The sequence below is a fragment of the Myxine glutinosa genome, chromosome 4, assembly GCF_964187855.1.
Source record: "Myxine glutinosa chromosome 4, kmMyxGlut1.1, whole genome shotgun sequence".
Lineage (NCBI taxonomy): Eukaryota > Metazoa > Chordata > Myxini > Myxiniformes > Myxinidae > Myxine > Myxine glutinosa.
Window position 1 is genome coordinate 95,245,493 of NC_136264.1, and position 19,615 is coordinate 95,265,107.

The following is a 19,615-nucleotide window of genomic DNA, read 5'->3' on the forward strand; positions in this document are numbered from 1 at the left end:
CCCCCTTTATAATTGCGCTAGCATTCGATTCAGGAAGCTGTGCGTGCCCTTTGACTGCTGACAGTGTTTGTTATCATTTTGTTTGCTGCTCCATTTTTATCCTGTTACTGGGAGTCTTGTTAAGAGGAAATTCAGACAAATTGTGCTTCTGGTTGTTGTTGTTTCATATGCAGGCTGTGACTGCTGGTTGCATTATTTTGTGAAAGCACAGCAATGCCGCCTTCTGGTGAAACTGCCAAAATCCAGACTCTCTGCTCACCTTCACTCTTTCATTCCTCTTTTCTCCCGCCTCTGGAACAAACTCCCACACTCTCTTCAATCCCACTCCTCCCTCCAGGTCTTTAAAACAGCTGTTCACCACCATCTCTCATCTTCCCCCATCCAAAACCTTGATCTTTTCTACCACCGTTTAAACGCCCCAAATCCTGTTACCCCTGTTACCTGTTAAAGTAACCCCTGTTAATTAAACTGTTAATTGTTAAAGCCCCTGTTACCAGGAAGCTGGTACTCATTCTGCCGACCTCATAAGGATGATGAGCTGAGTCAATCGACCTGTTGTTATTTCTATAGCATGTAAAATCAAATAAAGGTAATAAAGTACTATTTTGTGAATCCCAAAGCAGCTGTAGTTCAGAATTGCCCTTCGAAAGCCTCACAGGAGCCATTAATGACCAAGTACATCAATTTTTTGCAAGGCCCGGACTTGGTTGTACCTTCGCATTGCAGGCCTTGTTTGACCAGACCCCACAGCAGCGTTCCGCAGTGGTCACAGAACGTGGGACCCATATAGTTTTTAACTTCAAACCGATGCGGCATATCAATCTTGAACCGTTCTTTGATGAGCTGTGTACAAAAAATGACCAATTAAAGAGTTCAACATTACTAGTAAATGGAAATGCCATTTTGTACAAATGTTATCAACAATGTTGAAATACAAGAGAAATATCGAAACATAGATCCCTTTAAATACATCGTCATATAATGACTACCCTACCCGCTCACAATGACCCACATCAGCACGCACGTGACGTATGTCACAAAGATCGGATACAATTTGTCTTTTGACAGTGAGTGCTCCATCCCATTTGATGTCCATTGGCTTGAAGTCATTGGCGACCGTTGTTTTCCAATTCGTCCGAGGTCTTCCCAGATTTCAGTCGATGACTTGTCTGGTTCCTTTACAGACTTGTTGTTCATAACTCCAGTACCGTGCGGTCCAATTGTCCTTTCTCATGCGTGGTGGCCCTATCTTTGTGTTATGCATGGTGGTCCTATCTCTTTGCCACATCCTATCTTTGTATTCAAGTTCTCCATCATAATGCATGTCATGCTCAAGTGTCCCACATTGATAATCCTCTGTAATTGGTGGAATCCATCTGTCACACTATGTTCACTATCTGCCGTCGGCACATAGCATCGGATGACTAATCTTTGCATGGTTTGTTTTAACTCTTGCTGTTTTCAGCCTTTCATCGATTTCAATTCTACCAGTGCCGCATTTCCTTTTCTGGACAGGAATATTGCTGCACCTTGATAGCAGACGTCATCTTTTCTTCCAGAGTATATTACTGTCGTTTTATCGATGGAAATTTTAATGGATCTTGTGCATCTTGACTTCGTCACTCCAAGTATATCTAAGTTGCATTGTTCCATTTCATTAACTAATTGTCGGGCTCATACAGATTCCTCGTACAAATTCAAACATTCCAACAGCCCATTTTAAAGTAATATCTAGCCGTTTAGAAACATCCATTCGAACTAGTTGAGGGCCTCAACTCCTACTAGTCATCGTGCATTGTCCATCGTGCTACTCCTTCCGCTACAACTAGAAGTTTGGTTCGATCTCTTATCCATTTCAGTAGCAATGGCTTTTTTTTGTCTTTTTTAATGTGTCACGGGAGCTGGCCATGCACACAATCCTTCTCCTTTATCCGGGCCTGGGAATGGCAGTATACCAATATGTTGTGTCGTTCAGGGTCGTCAGGACACCATGCTAGGAATATGACAGAGCACCTGGTGAAGATGAGAAGCGACCCACACAATAATGAATTTTAGCTTCAATAACTATGAAAGTGGTTTCAGCTTACCTGTGTGTCCTTGCTGTTGGTCGCTGATCCTGCACACTTGGCAATGACCAGCTCAACACACTTCTTATGAATGGCAGCATTACATTCTGAAAAAAAACAGGCATGTGCCAACATTTCACATTACAAAATTAATGTACCAACCAAAGCAAACAGCAGCAGCAGAATAAGCAACCACTTGGTTTTCCACGAGTTACCATGAGATTCTTTAATAATAATTTATCAAAGGTATTTAAAAGTATCAAATATTAAAAATATTATTATACAGTGGAACCTTGACTTACGAGTGCCCCAACTTACGAGTTTTTCGAGATACGAGCCGTCGCTCCGGTGGTTTATTGCTTTGAGATGCGAGCCGAGATCCGAGTTACGAGCTTTCGCCACCCGGTCACGTGGTTATCTTGCCGTTCAAGTACAGTATCTCTGTCGTATAGCGCTGCATTTTAGTTTTCGCATTTCGGTTATTTTGAGTTTACGCCGCCAGGTGGGTTCCGGTCACGTGGTTATCTTGCCGTGCACGTACAGTACGTATCTCTGTCGTATAGCGCTGCATTTTTTTTTTCCGCATTTTGGTTATTTCGAGTTCACGCCGCCAGGTGGGTTCTGGTCACGTGGTTATCTTGCCGTGCACGTACAGTACGTATCTCTGTCGTATAGCGCTGCATTTTTTTTTTCGCATTTTGGTTATTTCGAGTTCACGCCGCCAGGTGGGTTCTGGTCACGTGGTTATCTTGCCGTGCACGTACAGTACGTATCTCTGTCGTATAGCGCTGCATTTTTTTTTTCGCATTTTGGTTATTTCGAGTTCACGCCGCCAGGTGGGTTCTGGTCACGTGGTTATCTTGCCGTGCAAGTACAGTACGTATCTCTGTCGTACAGCGCTGCATTTTTTTTTCTCGCATTTTGGTTATTTCGGAAAATTTCTTAGTTTTAACCATGGGGCCTAAGAAAGTGAGTGGCAAGTGCAGTGCTGAGAAGAAGAAGAGGATGATGTGCTTGGATATAAAACACGCAATCGTCGAAAAACATGAGCTAGGTGTCGAGGAGGACGTATATAACGGCAGAGGAGAAGAGCATGCCAGGCCACAACTTGTTCAGAATGCCGGCGATAGCTCGCCTTCTCTTTGTGGAAAACACGGTGAGATCCTTAACATCCAACAACTAATGGGACGCAAACGGGGCGCCCAGTTTAGCGGTACACACATTGATGAATCACCCTGCCTGTGAAACACCGACATGACAGGTTATAGCTGGGTCGGGATTCAAACCCAGGCTGGACAGTTTAGAGTCAAGTGTACGTACCTCCAGTCCAGGCCATCCTGCCAACTTGTATGCTGCATACAGGTGAAATATAAAGCGCGAGATATTTTTATATATACTGTATATTTAAAAAAAAATTGGTGTGGTTTTTGGCGGGCTGGAACGGATTAATAGCATTTCAATGCATTTCAATGGGGAAATTTGATTTGAGATACGAGCAATTTGAGTTACGAGCTCGGTCACGGAACGAATTAAACTCGTAAGTCAAGGTTCCACTGTATTAAAAATTAAAAATTATGCATAAAGTTGAAAATAATTTGGTCAAAGTGTATTACAAATGCTTCTTAAACTGCCACAATTATTTCCAGATTCTTGTGCGATCGGCCAAGTAATGTTTTTGGACCAAGTATTTCACAAACTGGCTGGGCAGGCCTGATGTTCGACTGAAGGTGGCAGAAATTAGAAATTTGTTCAGGGTGCTGCCGATAACTCGCCCACTCTTCACCGAAGACACAATGGGATAGTTACCATCCACCACCAACCCGTGCTAGCAAACGATTCTTCCAGAGCATCCTGAGGCATCACCTGCTTGTGAAACGTATAATTAATTTATTGATTTGTAGCTGGGTGGAGATTTGAAACAAAGCGAGACAGCTCAGGTGAGAGTGCGCATACCTATAATCTATCCTGCCAGTTTTTTGGTTGAAGTAGTTTTCCTCAAATAAAATGAAAATCACTGCGTCAATCTAGTACAGCTTTATTCACCACAATGATTCTAAATTTCAACTATCAAGTATTTTTTAAGGTTATGCAAATGAAAGTTCCATTTGGAAGACTCACACCACCCAATTCAAGGATTAGAGAACTTTACTCAGTAAACACTCCCCTGGCTTTTTCTCCATACTTACGTTTGCACTTGTAACCTTGCTTGTTGAGACCCCTAGGGGAGAAAGATCACACAAGGGTAAGTTTACTACTTGTGTTGACTTTCACAATAAGCACATTCTACTTAAGCACTGTTCCAAACAGAAGATGTGAAAATAGGAAGTATCCTTGGAGAGGAAAACAAGAGGTCAAGTCCCAAGCCCAGTTTGCTTGAGCTACATCCACATATTATTCTGGATGTTATATCTAAGTTTTGTGAACAAATATTGTCCATCACAATAAGTCAATCAAGATTCACTGTTGCAGGGAAAATCATCCAGAATACAGGGTGAGTCAAAAGTAGCTCCCGATTTCTGTTTTTCACTGTCAGATTCTTTCTGGGATGTCATGTTGTTAATAATTGTCTTGCAGATTATGAATTTTCTTAATTTTTTTTTTTTTTTTTTTGCAGGTTATTGCTGAGAGTTTGGAAAGTTACTGAAGTTGCACCAAATTGAACCATGAATTACCTTTCAATGAATCAACGCATTGCGGCCGTGAAACATTACTACAAATGTAATGAACAACCAACGATGGTGGCACGCCGTTTAGCACAGTAATTCGATATTAACCCACCCCAGGGAAGAAACATACGATTGATTGTCGAGAAATTTGAAGCAAGAGGGTCTGCAAAGAAGCCCGGTCGTCCGAAAACGGCAACGAATGTAGCTAAGGGTTTCCCCCATAATAATTTTTCCCCGAATAAATGGTTCGATAAACATGTCATTCATTTATTTCTACCTTCTTGTACACTGTAATACAAATGACAAACAAACAATCAACTGACAGAAATATATATATATATATATATATATATATATTGTTGCGAATATGGAATTTGGCCTCCATATCCGCTTGTAAATATTCCCCTATTTTCTCCAATACTCCCCAACTTTCCCCAATCCCCCATTCCCTAGTCCCATTGCATGTAAATAACAATCAGTAGAGCCGACCTTCCCCTTATTCCCCCATTAAATGTCGTGCCCAGGTCCACCGCACCACACGTAGACAACTTTCGGACATCTTCCTAGTTATTCTTAATCTATGTCAGTTAAGGCCTCGTTTCCATTAATTATGACTCTTCGTTGCACCAGAATGTGATTATATGGCATCAGTAGTGAGTTTAGGACCTTTCCCATACCTCCTCCCATCTTCTTCCCCAAACAACAACAATAACAACAACTACAACAACAACTACAACAACAATTACAACTACAACTACGACTACAACAACAGAGGGGCGGGGAGTGTGCGTCCTCACACCGGCTCGGTTACCCGCCATGACCATGCGCTCCACGGCGTTACCCCGAAGGGGCTGGCTGTCAGCTCCTCGTCAGGGGCGGAGCCAGTAACCCCCCCACGCACCCAATGAGAAGCAACGTGCCGATTCCATCTGGGGCGGAGCTAACGAGCCGAGGGCGTGTCACTCCCCGCCGGATATACGCGGCCCCGCGCCGGACGTGACGACAGATGCGCCTCAGCTTGGAGAGAGAAGCCACCGCCACCCCCAGCGCGACGATACCTCCCCGCATCTTTGGACCGGACCGGACCGTACTGTACCCTGCTTTGAGCCAAGAGTGCACCTTGAGCCATCGCTATCTGCCTTTCCTTGCCATCAACCCCCGTGTGAGTCAGCCTTGTCCCGTTTACCTGTCGTCTGTCCGGGGTTAATGTAAGAGTGTGTCTAAGTGCCTGTCTTCCTGTAATATACCTCTAGCCCCTGTAATCTGACCTTTCCGTACGAATATAATCTCCTCCGGAGGTCTTGAGAATTGAAACATTGGTGTCGTATTGTGTTATTGTAATCCAGCCGGGTGTCTTCTTTTTCTTATTGAGCCAGCATCGCGCGACTAGTCAACGTTCGGGCACAATCGGGTAACTTGTGCAGACGTGGTCATACCATAAAACCGCTCGGTAAATAACATCCAAGCCACGTCTGTAACAATTGGTGTCGAGGAGTGGAATTCGAACCCGGGACTAAATTTATTAGGCCCAAATTGGTAACAAGTAGAATCGATTCGGAGCGCGTTTCCCGCGCGAAATTATAACGGCGAAATTTGTATTTGTTTTACGAAACTCGAATTTTGCAAGTCGCGCTATGGCGGATCAACACGGCTGGGGTCCGGTAGGGGAGAGTGAGGCAGGGTCGGTCCAGGACCAAATTGAGGGACATGAGGGACATGAGGGACATGAGGAGAGCGAAACAGCGGGGGTAGCAGGTGCACAAAATGGCGCTCTCGCGCACGATGCTTCAGGCGCGCAAAAAGGCGCCTCGCTGGTCACCGTGCCCGCGACCGAAGTAGCGCCGCTGGGAAGATTGGAACTTTTTTTTATACAAATGACGGCCCTTATGGAAAAGAATAGTGAGCGATTGGAAAACCAAATGGGGGTAATGAGGGACGAAGCGAGGGCTTGGAGTGAGCAATTGGGGGTAATGAGGGACGAAGCGAGGGCTCGGAGTGAGCAATTGGGGGTAATGAGGGACGAAGCGAGGGGTACCAGTGAGAAGTTAGACAATAATTTTGAGGGGTTAGACAATGGGATAAAAGAGGTGAGAAATGGGTTAGAGGGGGTAGAAAATAGAATGGCTGCCCAGGAGAATCAGATAGAGGGAGTGAAAAATGGGTTAACGGGGGTAGAAAACAGAATGGCCGCTCAAGAGAATCAAATGGAAGGGATGCAAAAAGGGTTAGAGGGGTTAGAAAACACCATGGAAGGCAAATTGAGGGACATGAGGGACCAAGCGGAAAGGGAAGTTAACCAAATGGGGCAGCAGATAGAGGGGGTCAGAATGGGGGTAGAAACCAAACTGGATGCTCACAGGGAGGAAATGGAGCAGATGAGGGTGGCATCTGGGCAGGAGATGCAAGTGATGGGAGAGGAGATCAGAAGAGGAGTGAGTGAGGAGGTCGGAGGAGTGCGCGAGGAGGTGAGGCACTGTAAGGAGCACATGGAGAAGGAGGTGAGAAAGGGGACTGTAAAATTGCAAGGGGGCATAGAGGACCTGACGCAGGAGGTGGAGCAGCTGACGGAGGGACAAAAAGGACTAACGGAGCAGGTTCAAAGGAACACTGCAGTATTAGGAGGTTTAAAAGCGACACAAAACGACATAAAAAACGACTTAATAGCGACAAAGAGGGAATGTCAGATAGTACGTGAGGGACTGACAACGAGGTTGGACGAGGTGATAGAGGTAATGGAGACGAAGGACCGGCAGGTGAGGACGCACCTGGAAACGGTCAAGGTAGCCTTGGAGGACGAGCTTGAGGAGACGTACCGGGGAATAAAAGAGGTGAGGCACAAATTAGAAGAAGTGGAAGAAGGGGTGAGCGAAATTAAGAAGCGACGGAGAGGGGATAACAAAGAGATAAAAGAGGAGATAAAAGAATTGGTCCAAAGTCTGTGTTTGGATCGTGATGTGCTCGTTAACCGGATGAGGGATTCGCAGGTGATGGAGGAGAAGCGAAGAGGAAGAGGACCCGGTGTAAGTGGTGACCAATATGGTCGTGCGTATGATGCGCCAGGTGATTTAAGAGGCTTGGGGTTCGAGATGGACCCGGGTGTTCGTGAGAGGCCACTGGTGAAGTGTGCGACGGGAGAGTGTGCGCAGGAGTGTGCGCGAGAAAGGTGTGTGACGGACAGGTGCATGAGGAAAGAGTGCGCTGTCAGAAGTAAGGAAGAGTGTCCACCTGTGGTGAGTGTTACAGAGGGTGTAACGGGAGAGTGTGCGCGAGAAAGGTGTGTGACGGACAGGTGCATGAGGAAAGAGTGCGCTGTCAGAAGTAAGGAAGAGTGTCCACCTGTGGTGAGTGTTACAGAGGGTGTAACGGGAGAGTGTGCGCGAGAAAGGTGTGTGACGGACAGGTGCATGGGGAAAGAGTGTGCTGTCAAGAGTAAGGGTGAGTGCGCTGTCAGGAATGGAGGTGAAAGTAGTGAGAGTGACATGGAGCGTGAGTTAGTTGTGACAGGTGAGCGAGGATGTACACCTGGGATGGAAGGATGCACACCTGGAATGGTAGAGCGTGAGTGGGAATGCACGCTGGAGTTGGTGGTGAGGCACGTGGTTGGGTGTGCGAATGAGGGCACACCTGTGATTGTCACAGAGGAGGTGACAGAGGAGGGGGCGCGAAGCGGTGTATTGGTGAGGTGTGCGAGCAACGAATGTGTGCCAAAGTGTTCGGTGGTCAGGTGTGTGACCAAGGCTGTGAGTGGAATGAGGGTACCTGGGTGTGTAAGGAAGGGTACGAGGAGCATGGGCACAGCTGGATGTGTGAGCAAGGAACGGGCTGCGGGGTGTAAGCATGCAGGTGAAGCATCGACGGTAACCAGGTTAGAGGTTAGGTCGACTTTTAGCCGAAGCGGGCCCTCGGTGCGTGCCGGGCCTCGCTTTGAACGGCCGCGTCCGTGCTCCACTAGGTGGAGCGGGCAGCTGGATAGGAAGGGTCGTCATGGCGACCACGTTTTGTTGAGACGCGCCGGCAGGTCGAGATCGGGGCATTGGATGGCTCCGTGCCGAGATGGTGCGTGGGATCTCGGCCCGGGTAAACCTCCTTCCCTGCACCGAATGCGGGACGCACCCAGCCGCTGGCACAGAACAACCAGCATTCATGGCTTGGCTTTACGAAGCCTGGCTTTGGACAGGAATTGGCGCACCGAGAGGTATTAGTGAGTAGACTGGGTGATGAGGTTAGTGTTTTGGACCCAAAATTAGAGAAAAGCAAAATTTGATGATTGGCAGAGGATTGGCAGAGTGATGATTGGTAATGGTACAGTGATTGGCAGATGATTGGCAAATTTTTGATTTGTTGAAATTTGATGTGCAAAATTGGTAGTGAGAGACCCCCGATGTGGTGGGATGGCAAATCCACCATCCTTCCCATGGGGGGGCAAAGGAGCACTAGGTTTATGGGGTGTATGGCAGTGAAAACTAGCCCGGGTGGGTTAGGATATATCGTGTGTAGGGATCTAGAGATTGACGTTAGGTAACGTTAAGATTAGTTAGTGACTGATACCTGTAGTGGGGACGCAGGTAGATTAGTATGGATGATAATGACGAGGGAGCGCAATAGTTTAAAGGGACGACTGGGAAGCGCAAGTTTCAGAAGGGAGTAGTTAGCTGAGATGATGCCGTGTTTGTGAGAATTGAACAGGTGTGATTGCACAGGTGTGCAACTGGACAGGTGTGTGGAGCAGTGTATGAGTAGTGAGTGTGTGGATCAGCGCGAATGCGCTTGGGGAGAGAAGGGTGCAGGTGGCACCAGGTGTGAGAGCACAGGTGTGCAGGTACAGGTGTGTGGAGAGAGTTGGAGTGAGTGGTACGGAGTGGTGTGCATGGTGCGAAGGTGTGGATGGGGGAAGAGTGGACCCCTTTCACGAGCACCCGGGGCGGGTAGTGTAAGTGTTAGGTAGAGGGTGCAGGTAAATTGTGGTTGGATATTGGCATTTGTGGTGCGGTTGCAGAATGGTGTTGTGAATGGGTGCATTAGTGTTGTGGAAATGGCTGGGCGTGTAGCCTGTTAGTGTGTGTAGTTGGTTGGGCACTCCACCACTGTGAGGATGTCGGCCAGGTGAGGCCGCAGGTGGGCTCTGGGAGCCGGTAGTTGTGAGTGGGTGCCTGAGGATCCCGGGTGTGGATCGGGCAGCCCAGTGCCAGAGAGGGCACGGAGTGGGGAGAGAGCCAGAGGGCCTTCCCCTGGTAGTTAGGTTAGGGTAAGGAGCAGGTAAGCTCGGAGGCAACTGCAGTGGTGGAGGTGTGCAGGTGGGTAGACCCACTAGGAGAGGTACACGTCGCAGCCCAGAAATTGTACGAGGGCACCGGGAGATGAATCGGGGGAGTGAGACCCCAAATTGAAGAGCACCACAGTTTGGCCAATGGGAATTGGTTTTTAGAACCCATAGTGTAAGAGGGCCAATGGTTTGGCCGGAGAAAGACCCCGGGTAGTGTAAAGTTGTTAAAGTCATTTAGGAGATAGTTAGGATTGATGAACCTGTCGCACCATACGCAGCCACTTACCTGTGGTGATGATGATGACTCCACACCTGTGTTTTCTTTGTTTGTGTTGCAGAAATGAGAATTGCTGTTGGATTTGTGAGACGCATCACGACGTGGATGAGACATTGGGGTGATTCCATCTCTCCCTCCCTAGGAGGGACTGATGATGAATTGGTAATGGCAAATTATGATGTTGAGTTGGAGATGGCAAATTTTGATGAGAGTTGAAAATGGCAAATTTGATTGGTTAGGAGGGAGAGAAGACGAATTTGGTTTATGGGAGGAACGGGGAAGACAGTAGGGATGTTTGTTGATTTGTAAAGTAGATGTTTATGGGTAGTGTTGTGTTTTGTGGATACAGTAAGGGGTAAGGGAGGGGCCATGTAGGTTACCTGGTGGGGGGGGGGGCGTACGATAGGAACGTACCTGTCTCACCTGGTTCCCATGTGCCCCCAGTGTGCATCGCCTTACATTGCGTGCACTTTTGCGCCCTTACCACCTTACTCACTTGTCTGCTTCTTTTGTCTCCCACCTCCGAGGATCTGGCTTTGGGGTAGAGAGAGAGGAGAGAGAGGTGCTGGCTGCGCAGTTGTGGGCCTGCACTTTCGCTGTTTGCTGCCGGGATCGATACACCATATGGACCGCAATGTTTGTGGCCACCCACAATGGACCGCAGTTCGTTTGCGGCCAAGCACCACCCGGGGATGGACCTATGGATCAACGTGGCACCTATGCCATACAGGTGAACCACTAATAGTTAACACCACCAAGTGCACCACAAGAAGAGCAAGAGACACCTGCAGGGTTAGGGGTTGTCGAATTTATTTTTATTCCAATGAACAATGGTGACTGCACCGATTGGTGGTGGGGTGGTGCTGTTGATGCTCGGGAAGGGTGCTCTGCACGTTATTAAAGGCCGTCGGCCACAGAGCACTCGTGGGTTGGTGTATCGATGTTGGCAAGCGCGCTCTCTCTATGCATAACATCTGCATGTGTTCCTCCAAAAACAGGTCCTGGATCGTAGTGTAAATAGCAGCGTAGTCGTGTAAATAATGCTCCCTACCGGCTGTATGTTTAGTTTGAGAATTCTTTCCGGATTCGGTTATCCTGTGGGTGTGTTTCTGTGAGGAGAAGGGTGCAACGTCGCAGGGGGACATATTTACTCATTTGTGAATATCTGTAAAACTGTCGCACTCAGGGTAGAGTTAATAGTAGAGGGAACTACATTGCGTGCCACACTAAAGTAGGTAAAAATTTATCGGGTCGGGACGCCCCGAGGGTAGAGAAGGGTGCAATGTTGCGAATATGGAATTTGGCCTCCATATCCGCTTGTAAATATTCCCCTATTTTCTCCAATACTCCCCAACTTTCCCCAATCCCCCATTCCCTAGTCCCATTGCATGTAAATAACAATCAGTAGAGCCGACCTTCCCCTTATTCCCCCATTAAATGTCGTGCCCAGGTCCACCGCACCACACGTAGACAACTTTCGGACATCTTCCTAGTTATTCTTAATCTATGTCAGTTAAGGCCTCGTTTCCATTAATTATGACTCTTCGTTGCACCAGAATGTGATTATATGGCATCAGTAGTGAGTTTAGGACCTTTCCCATACCTCCTCCCATCTTCTTCCCCAAACAACAACAATAACAACAACTACAACAACAACTACAACAACAATTACAACTACAACTACGACTACAACAACAGAGGGGCGGGGAGTGTGCGTCCTCACACCGGCTCGGTTACCCGCCATGACCATGCGCTCCACGGCGTTACCCCGAAGGGGCTGGCTGTCAGCTCCTCGTCAGGGGCGGAGCCAGTAACCCCCCCACGCACCCAATGAGAAGCAACGTGCCGATTCCATCTGGGGCGGAGCTAACGAGCCGAGGGCGTGTCACTCCCCGCCGGATATACGCGGCCCCGCGCCGGACGTGACGACAGATGCGCCTCAGCTTGGAGAGAGAAGCCACCGCCACCCCCAGCGCGACGATACCTCCCCGCATCTTTGGACCGGACCGGACCGTACTGTACCCTGCTTTGAGCCAAGAGTGCACCTTGAGCCATCGCTATCTGCCTTTCCTTGCCATCAACCCCCGTGTGAGTCAGCCTTGTCCCGTTTACCTGTCGTCTGTCCGGGGTTAATGTAAGAGTGTGTCTAAGTGCCTGTCTTCCTGTAATATACCTCTAGCCCCTGTAATCTGACCTTTCCGTACGAATATAATCTCCTCCGGAGGTCTTGAGAATTGAAACATTGGTGTCGTATTGTGTTATTGTAATCCAGCCGGGTGTCTTCTTTTTCTTATTGAGCCAGCATCGCGCGACTAGTCAACGTTCGGGCACAATCGGGTAACTTGTGCAGACGTGGTCATACCATAAAACCGCTCGGTAAATAACATCCAAGCCACGTCTGTAACAATATATATATATATATATATATATATATATATATATATATATATATATATATATATACACATCTTATATCTATCTATAATTCCAGTAATCTCTGTACGTTTGTACGTTTGTCTGTGACCGCTGTTTCTCGACAACCACGGGTCCGATATACTTTTAACTTGCCAGGTATATTGCTGGGCACCCGAGGATGTGCCTTTTCAAGGTTTCATATTAATCGGACAATTACTTACCGAGCTATGTCCAAAAAACGATTCAACCAATCAGAGAGCAGCGAACTATCGCGTGTGCCGAACGTGGCGGACACACTCTGCCTCGGATGGCACATTTGAGAGCGTATTCATTTATTTCACGTTTGCAAACTATGTTGGCGTTAAACTATGTTTTAAAACTAATAAAAACGAATTTGCGATTCATTCGCTTTCCTGCGCGTTTGTGCACGCGATGGCGATTTCTTTACCAAACTCCGGAAGCCGTTCGCTTTGGACCAAACCATTTCATGTAAATAGAGGGGGGGGGGATTGTCACCGTACTCGCAAGCCGTTCGCTTTGGACCAAACCATTGCATGTAAATAGAGGGGGGGGATTGTCACCGTACTCGCAAGCCGTTCGCTTTGGACCAAACCATTTCATGTAAATAGAGGGGGGGGGATATAATTTTAGATATAGATATAGTACGGGCAATGCCCTAGTCTATCTATAATTCCAGTAATCTCTGTGTGTGTGTTTGTCTGTGTGTTTGTCTGTGACCGCTGTTTCTCGACAACCACGGGTCCGATATACTTGAAACTTGCCAGGTATATTGCTGGGGACCCGAGGATGTGCCTTTTCAAGGTTTCATATTAATCGGAGAAGTAGTTACCGAGCTATGGCGATTTAGCCGTTCGCCGTTCGCTTTGGCTTTGCGAATGGACCGAACCATTTCATGTAAATAGAGGGGGGGGGGGGTTCTACCGTACTCGCAAGCCGTTCGCTTTGGACCAAACCATTTCATGTAAATAGAGGGGGGGGATTGTCACCGTACTCGCAAGCCGTTCGCTTTGGCTTTGCGAATGGACCAAACCATTTCATGTAAATAGAGGGGGGGGATTGTCACCGTACTCGCAAGCCGTTCGCTTTGGCTTTGCGAATGGACCAAACCATTTCATGTAAATAGAGGGGGGGGATATAATTTTAGATATATATATAGTACGGGCATGCCCTAGTATATATAAACAGAAATCGGGCGCTACTTTTGACTCGCCCTGTATGTTGCAGCAAACTTGAAAAAGTGAAGAGTACATGTGGTGGTGGATGCAAATTAAACTAGAATGGCACTCAGTAGAGAGCATACCTCCACCAGGTGAACAGTTTACGTTTGGTATCCCAGTGTAGACCAGAAAATCACAATACAGAATCACATTTAATCAAAATCAATGACAGAAATCACCATAGGTCCAGTCTTTCATACTCTGATCTACCCCTCGTTTTTGGCCATATTACTCAATGGTGAAGAATCACTTAAAAAAATTATACTAGCTGGATCCGGATCCGGATCTTCAACAAAATCGAATCGAATCTTCATTGTCAGACACCCAACAGGTCCACCAAGTTTCGTCCAAATCCGTCCACAACTTTGAGATATCCTGCTTTGTATCGTTTTTTGGCTCTATCTCCCAATGGTGAAGAATCACTTCAAACCTTATTGTAGCCGGATCCGAATCCTGATCTTCACCAAAATCTAATCATTTCGTCGCTGTCACATACACTACATCTCTGCCAAATTTCATCTGAATCCATCCACAACTTTTTGCGATATTATGTTCACAAACGGACAGACAGGGGAGAAAACATAACCTCCATCCACCTTTGGTGGCAGAGGTAATAAATGAGTTAATTGAGGATGTGAAAGGGCCCTGCAATCTGATTTTTTGGCCAATGTCGAGGCCATTTATTCCCGATACGTGAAACACCCTGCAACCCATGCCTGCAGAAAATGGCATTTTTTGGAACGCCGGTTGCATTTTCCATCCAATAATCATGAAACTTTGTTTTAAAAAGGTGTCATGGGTAGGTGCTCCGATGTTGAAAGTTGTGTCAATCGCTCAAACAGATGCACAGAAAACCAAATTAAAGGTGAATAAAGGTGACAAAGTGAGGGTGGAAAAAAAAAGAAAAAAAAAAAAGAGACGATCTCGACTGACGTTCCACAACAGGGTCAAGAATGTTTATGGACGACAATTTACACTAGTATTGTCTATTTTATCATGACAAATAAGATGGCTACAAAATAGAGATGAATCAGGATTTTTTTTTTTTTAAGAATGTGTTTGACCTGGTGGAAGGGCATGGATGGACAAAGGGCATTGAACTATGTCGAACTGTGAAATCTATTAATAGACAAATGATCAATATAAAATAATCATTCCATCACAATTAGACCAATAACCCACATAATCGATGGCTCACACAGCACGTCAAGTTATCTTTTATTTTCGCTCTTATTGTCTGTTCAATGACTAATGACGAATGACTACTTGGTAAATATGTGACGATGCCTGGGATATCCTGTTGGGTAGTGGATGAAACAGCGCTTGAGACTACAGGGTGGCCTGAAAGTCGCTTTACCCCTCCCCAGTAAAGCTTTAGTTCTTAAACTCTTCATATACTGTACAGGTTTTATTGTGCAGTAATTCTAATAATTAATCAGTAATTGTATAATGGAGTGCCAGATGAACATCTATCATATGGCTTTTGCATCCTTAATCTGACCCTTAGCAAGCCCTTCCTTTCTGCAAACTAAACTCGTTTGTGAATCCATTATCTGTGATGAGGCAGTGTTTCGCAATAGCGTGTTATTAAACAACAACAATGATGATGATAATAGAGTTGTTCGGGAATACTCACCAGACAAATTCACCGCATACGGAGCAAAAGGTTGGCTGTGGAAAGAATATGGCGCAGAATTCATGGCCACAAACATGGTGTACCTTTGGCAACTTGACAGCACCGCGCCGCTTAGTCAAAGTCATTTCATCTTCGGCGGGTTTTGAACTATCTAAAAACAAAAACATTGAAACATTTGTGGTTACACCGAGCTGAAAAGCTACACGAGTAATTGTAATTGAAACAAAAATTAGAGATGCGTATGTCATTTATTTAATTTGGTACATTGCTGATGATTTTTTAAATTAAAATAAACACTTCCGTTTTGTTTTCATTGGTGGGCCGATGTAGGCATAAGAGAAGGCGAGGATCATTAATTGAAGTCAGTTTTTGATCTTTTTACGACAATCCAAGGCTCACGGAGGACTTCATACATGATAGAACGAGCAGAGTAATGGCATTATAACAGACGCCACTATAATTGTGCAACAATTACAAGGACATTTGTAGATAAATCAACATGGGATATGAGATTTGAGCCTGGGATACCTACTCCTGTAGGAGCTAAGTGCTCAGATGGGAACACCAAACAAGCCAACAGCTGGCAAACTGTAGCCTTCAGTGAAAGCCAATTAGATGAATGTGCCAATGAGGCCTATGTAGACCTTTTGTTTGGTAATGCAATGCCTCCTGTGTCCTCCCCTTTGCTCTCATTCTTCACCACATCCCTTTTTCTGCAAGTCTCCCTCTATTTTGTCCCTCAATCCTGCTGTTTGTGCGTTTCTCACCACTCCCTCCAACCCTCATTCTACTGTTCTTTTCATTCTGTGTTCTAGCTCCTCCACGAGCCTCGACATTGTATACAAAAAAGGAAAATATATTCCTTAAAAAAAAAAAACAGTCAAAGTTGAAGAATAGTAATTTAATTGATTCGATTAATGAACAGGATTAAATAATTAAATTGATATATGTGGAAAAATTACATGCCCAGACCAGGAATCAAACCCAGGTCATTTGGAAAACCGCATTTTAATTGAAAATGTAGTTTCTAATTGTACATCACTAATTTAATTTATGTATGCACAGGTTAATGTGGCCAAAAATGTGCATGAAGCCAAACAAGAAACTATGTGTGATCATATCCACAAGCATCTTATTTTGTACATACCAGCTTCCTCCAGAAAATATCTCACTAGGATGTGCAGCCTTCCCTGAGGGTTCATGTCCAACTGTGGATGGGGTTGGGGAGGTGGGAGGTGAGGGAGGGGTGGGGAGGTGGGAGGTGAGGGAGTTTTAAATCCTGGTTACCAACAAATAAAGCATTTCACCTCTTAGTGCGTTTGTAAATTCTAGCTCTAGGATCACATAAAGTAAGATTTTAACAACTAATCTGCTGTCAAACACTTGTCTGCACGTACTTGAAGAGACCATCTCAATCCCAATAACCTTTCATAAACATGAAGAATCACACAAGACTACCCTCTCCCTCCCCATACACCAATATAAGCATTAGCCAATCAGTTCACCACTTCTCTGCAGAAACAGTGCTATACCTAATCAGAATTCATTTATCAGCTACTTCTATTATTTTATACTAGAGAAATACCCGTGCTACGCACGGGTGGGAGGCCAGAAGCAAACAGGCAATGCAGATACGGTGAATGCGAAAGCATGAAACCAATAAATTCCACATTCCTGTAGCACCTTCAGTCGCACGTCAGACATGGACAGCAAGTTCGTGAAGGACTTCCATGAAAAACGTACCCGTTCGCAAACAAACGGGTACGTTCATGTCGAGAAACATCGATCGTGGGACCGTGGCGAATCTGCATTTGGCGATGGCAAAATATTAGAAATTGAAGGCTTTTATTTTTTATTTTAAACGATTCATATAAACATCCGTTGAATCATATCACACGCAAATCATCAAAATCTAAACAGTATCTTTAGAATTTCAATAAAAGCCACATCACTGTTCTTATCGGTAAATATTATTCCGTCGTGTTTCAAATCGTGATCAATACACTAACACTATGATCGTGATGATCGTGATCGTGAATCGTGATCGATAATAGTGTTCACAATCGCTATGTCGCATGTACTCCCGATACGTGTACCAAATTCCCGATACGTGTAACTGTACCAAATCAACAGTTAAAAGGATTTTGAGCCGATAGGTGTTACGGCCTTGGCAAGATCGATGGAGACAGCGATCTGTTAGATCTGATCCTCCTTCATGCCACATCCGATCGATGCAGCCTTGCAGCGATCGGTGCAGTCGTTTGTGCGGCACATGGTGCAGCGATCGGTGCAGCCGTTTGTGCGGCACACGGTGCAGCGATCGGTGCAAACGTGGACTCCCACACTGCCACATCCTGCTGATACTTGCTCCCGCATGACGTTATCTTCCCGGGCGCCACGCAAACGACTGCACCGATCGAGATTTAACGGATGTTTATATAAATCGTTTAAAAGAAAAAAAGCCTTCAATTTCTGATATTTCGCCTTTTCATTTGGGCCTCCCAATTGAAGCCCCGCCCATAGGGCGGGTACCGTTGCTCGATGTAAGAAGACGTCACAATGAACGTCATGCAAACGCGAATGTTATGCGGGAGTCCAAACCTGAGAATTCTGGAGACCAAAGCTGAAATTGGCAAAACTAAATAGTCTATTTTACTCCTGGGGATCCCAGGATTATCCACCCAAAATATCTTTGCGATCGGTTCAGCAGTTTTTCGGTACCTTCGAACGGACAGACAGACATTTGGTGAATTATAGTAAGATATTCTTTAAACAGATTGGTCGAGGCCCATGGAAGAGCTAAATGGCAGAGAGGAGCTCAACATACCGATAGGGATGAAATGGAATGTGCAGACAAGAATGCACAAGTGCTCCAGAGCAAATAGAGTGGAATAGCAAGTAGAAACAAGAGCAAGAATTGCTTTGCAATACATGGCCCCTATCGATTTGATATTTTCGAAGTTGAAAAAGGGCATAACGCTGTGAAAAATTGACAAAACGCCCTGAAACTCGAACTAGTTCTGTAACTTATCCTAATAAAGACATGTACCAAGTTTGAGTTGAATATGTTAAAGGGAATGCGAAAAAGTCTGAAAACAACAGGTGGGATCGACAGACGGAGGCAAACCTATAGTCCCCTCCAGTGAAACCAAGAGGGGACTAATAAGGAGGAAGGAGACCAGAAAATGGAGAATCACCAGCTCAATATGTGGCCTTTTTCTTAAAGTTGACTGCCATTTCCTAGGCCCTTCCATCTGCACACTAGGATTTAACTAAAAGCAAGAGGCTCTTCCATCGCTTTCAATAACCTTAGCACGGCTTTGTGGAGGTACGAGTGCTTCCTGCTGCCAGGTTGCCAGTGAGCATTTTATGTCATGCAGTGAAAATGCGGCTCGGTCAAGCAGCGCGGCTAGACAGTTTGTTTGCACTGAGAATGAACGCAGGCAAAACTATCAGTTATCATATTTCAAGTACAGGTAATTCATACTATGCAGAATGGTGAAGAATCACTTCAAAACTTCTTGTAGCTGGATCCGAATCCTGATCTTCACCAAAATCTAATCATTTCGTCGCTGTCGCATATGCTACACCTTATTTTCCTTTTTGTCTCTGAGTCCTATGTCCGGTTGCAGTGCTTTATTTTCTATGATCACGCTGGATGGGATCATCACGTCGTACATGAGCAATATGTCCTTGTTTTCAATGATTGCTTTTGGTTCATGTTTCCATGAGTTTTGTGGAACTGGGATAATTAAATTTCTGTAGATGTGCCAGAGAATTACTCTACATACCTTGTAGTGCCTTTGTGTGTACAGCTGCTCTGGCATGAGTTTCTTTTCATATGAACACAGGAGGTGACTCGTGCTTTCTATTTCTACCTTGAAGAAACTACACTTGTCCCTTGTCGATTGACTCAGTCCTGCCATCTTCTTAAAGCCATTTATGTAGTGTCCTTGATCTTGGGCATTTATAATGATTCGTTCTCCATCCCAGTTGAGCTGACCTCTTCTTAGCCATGCCAGTGACCCTTCTTTGCTGTACCCACTCTGCCCAA

At 45.7% G+C, this 19,615-nt stretch overlaps 1 protein-coding gene across 2 annotated transcripts in view; it reads right to left on the reverse strand.

Annotated features, from left to right (window-relative positions):
- Nucleotides 1–19,615, reverse strand: part of PRKCD (protein kinase C delta) — a 114,062-nt gene that overhangs the window by 57,011 nt on the left and 37,436 nt on the right. For both annotated transcript variants that reach the window (XM_068112996.2, XM_078776185.1), the window contains 5 exons: nt 16,709–16,769; nt 15,562–15,712; nt 4,253–4,284; nt 2,088–2,173; nt 714–843 (listed from right to left, as the gene is read on the reverse strand). In XM_068112996.2, coding sequence (XP_067969097.2) covers nt 714–843; nt 2,088–2,173; nt 4,253–4,284; nt 15,562–15,712; nt 16,709–16,769 — 460 coding nt within the window. The remainder of the gene's footprint in view (nt 1–713; nt 844–2,087; nt 2,174–4,252; nt 4,285–15,561; nt 15,713–16,708; nt 16,770–19,615) is intronic.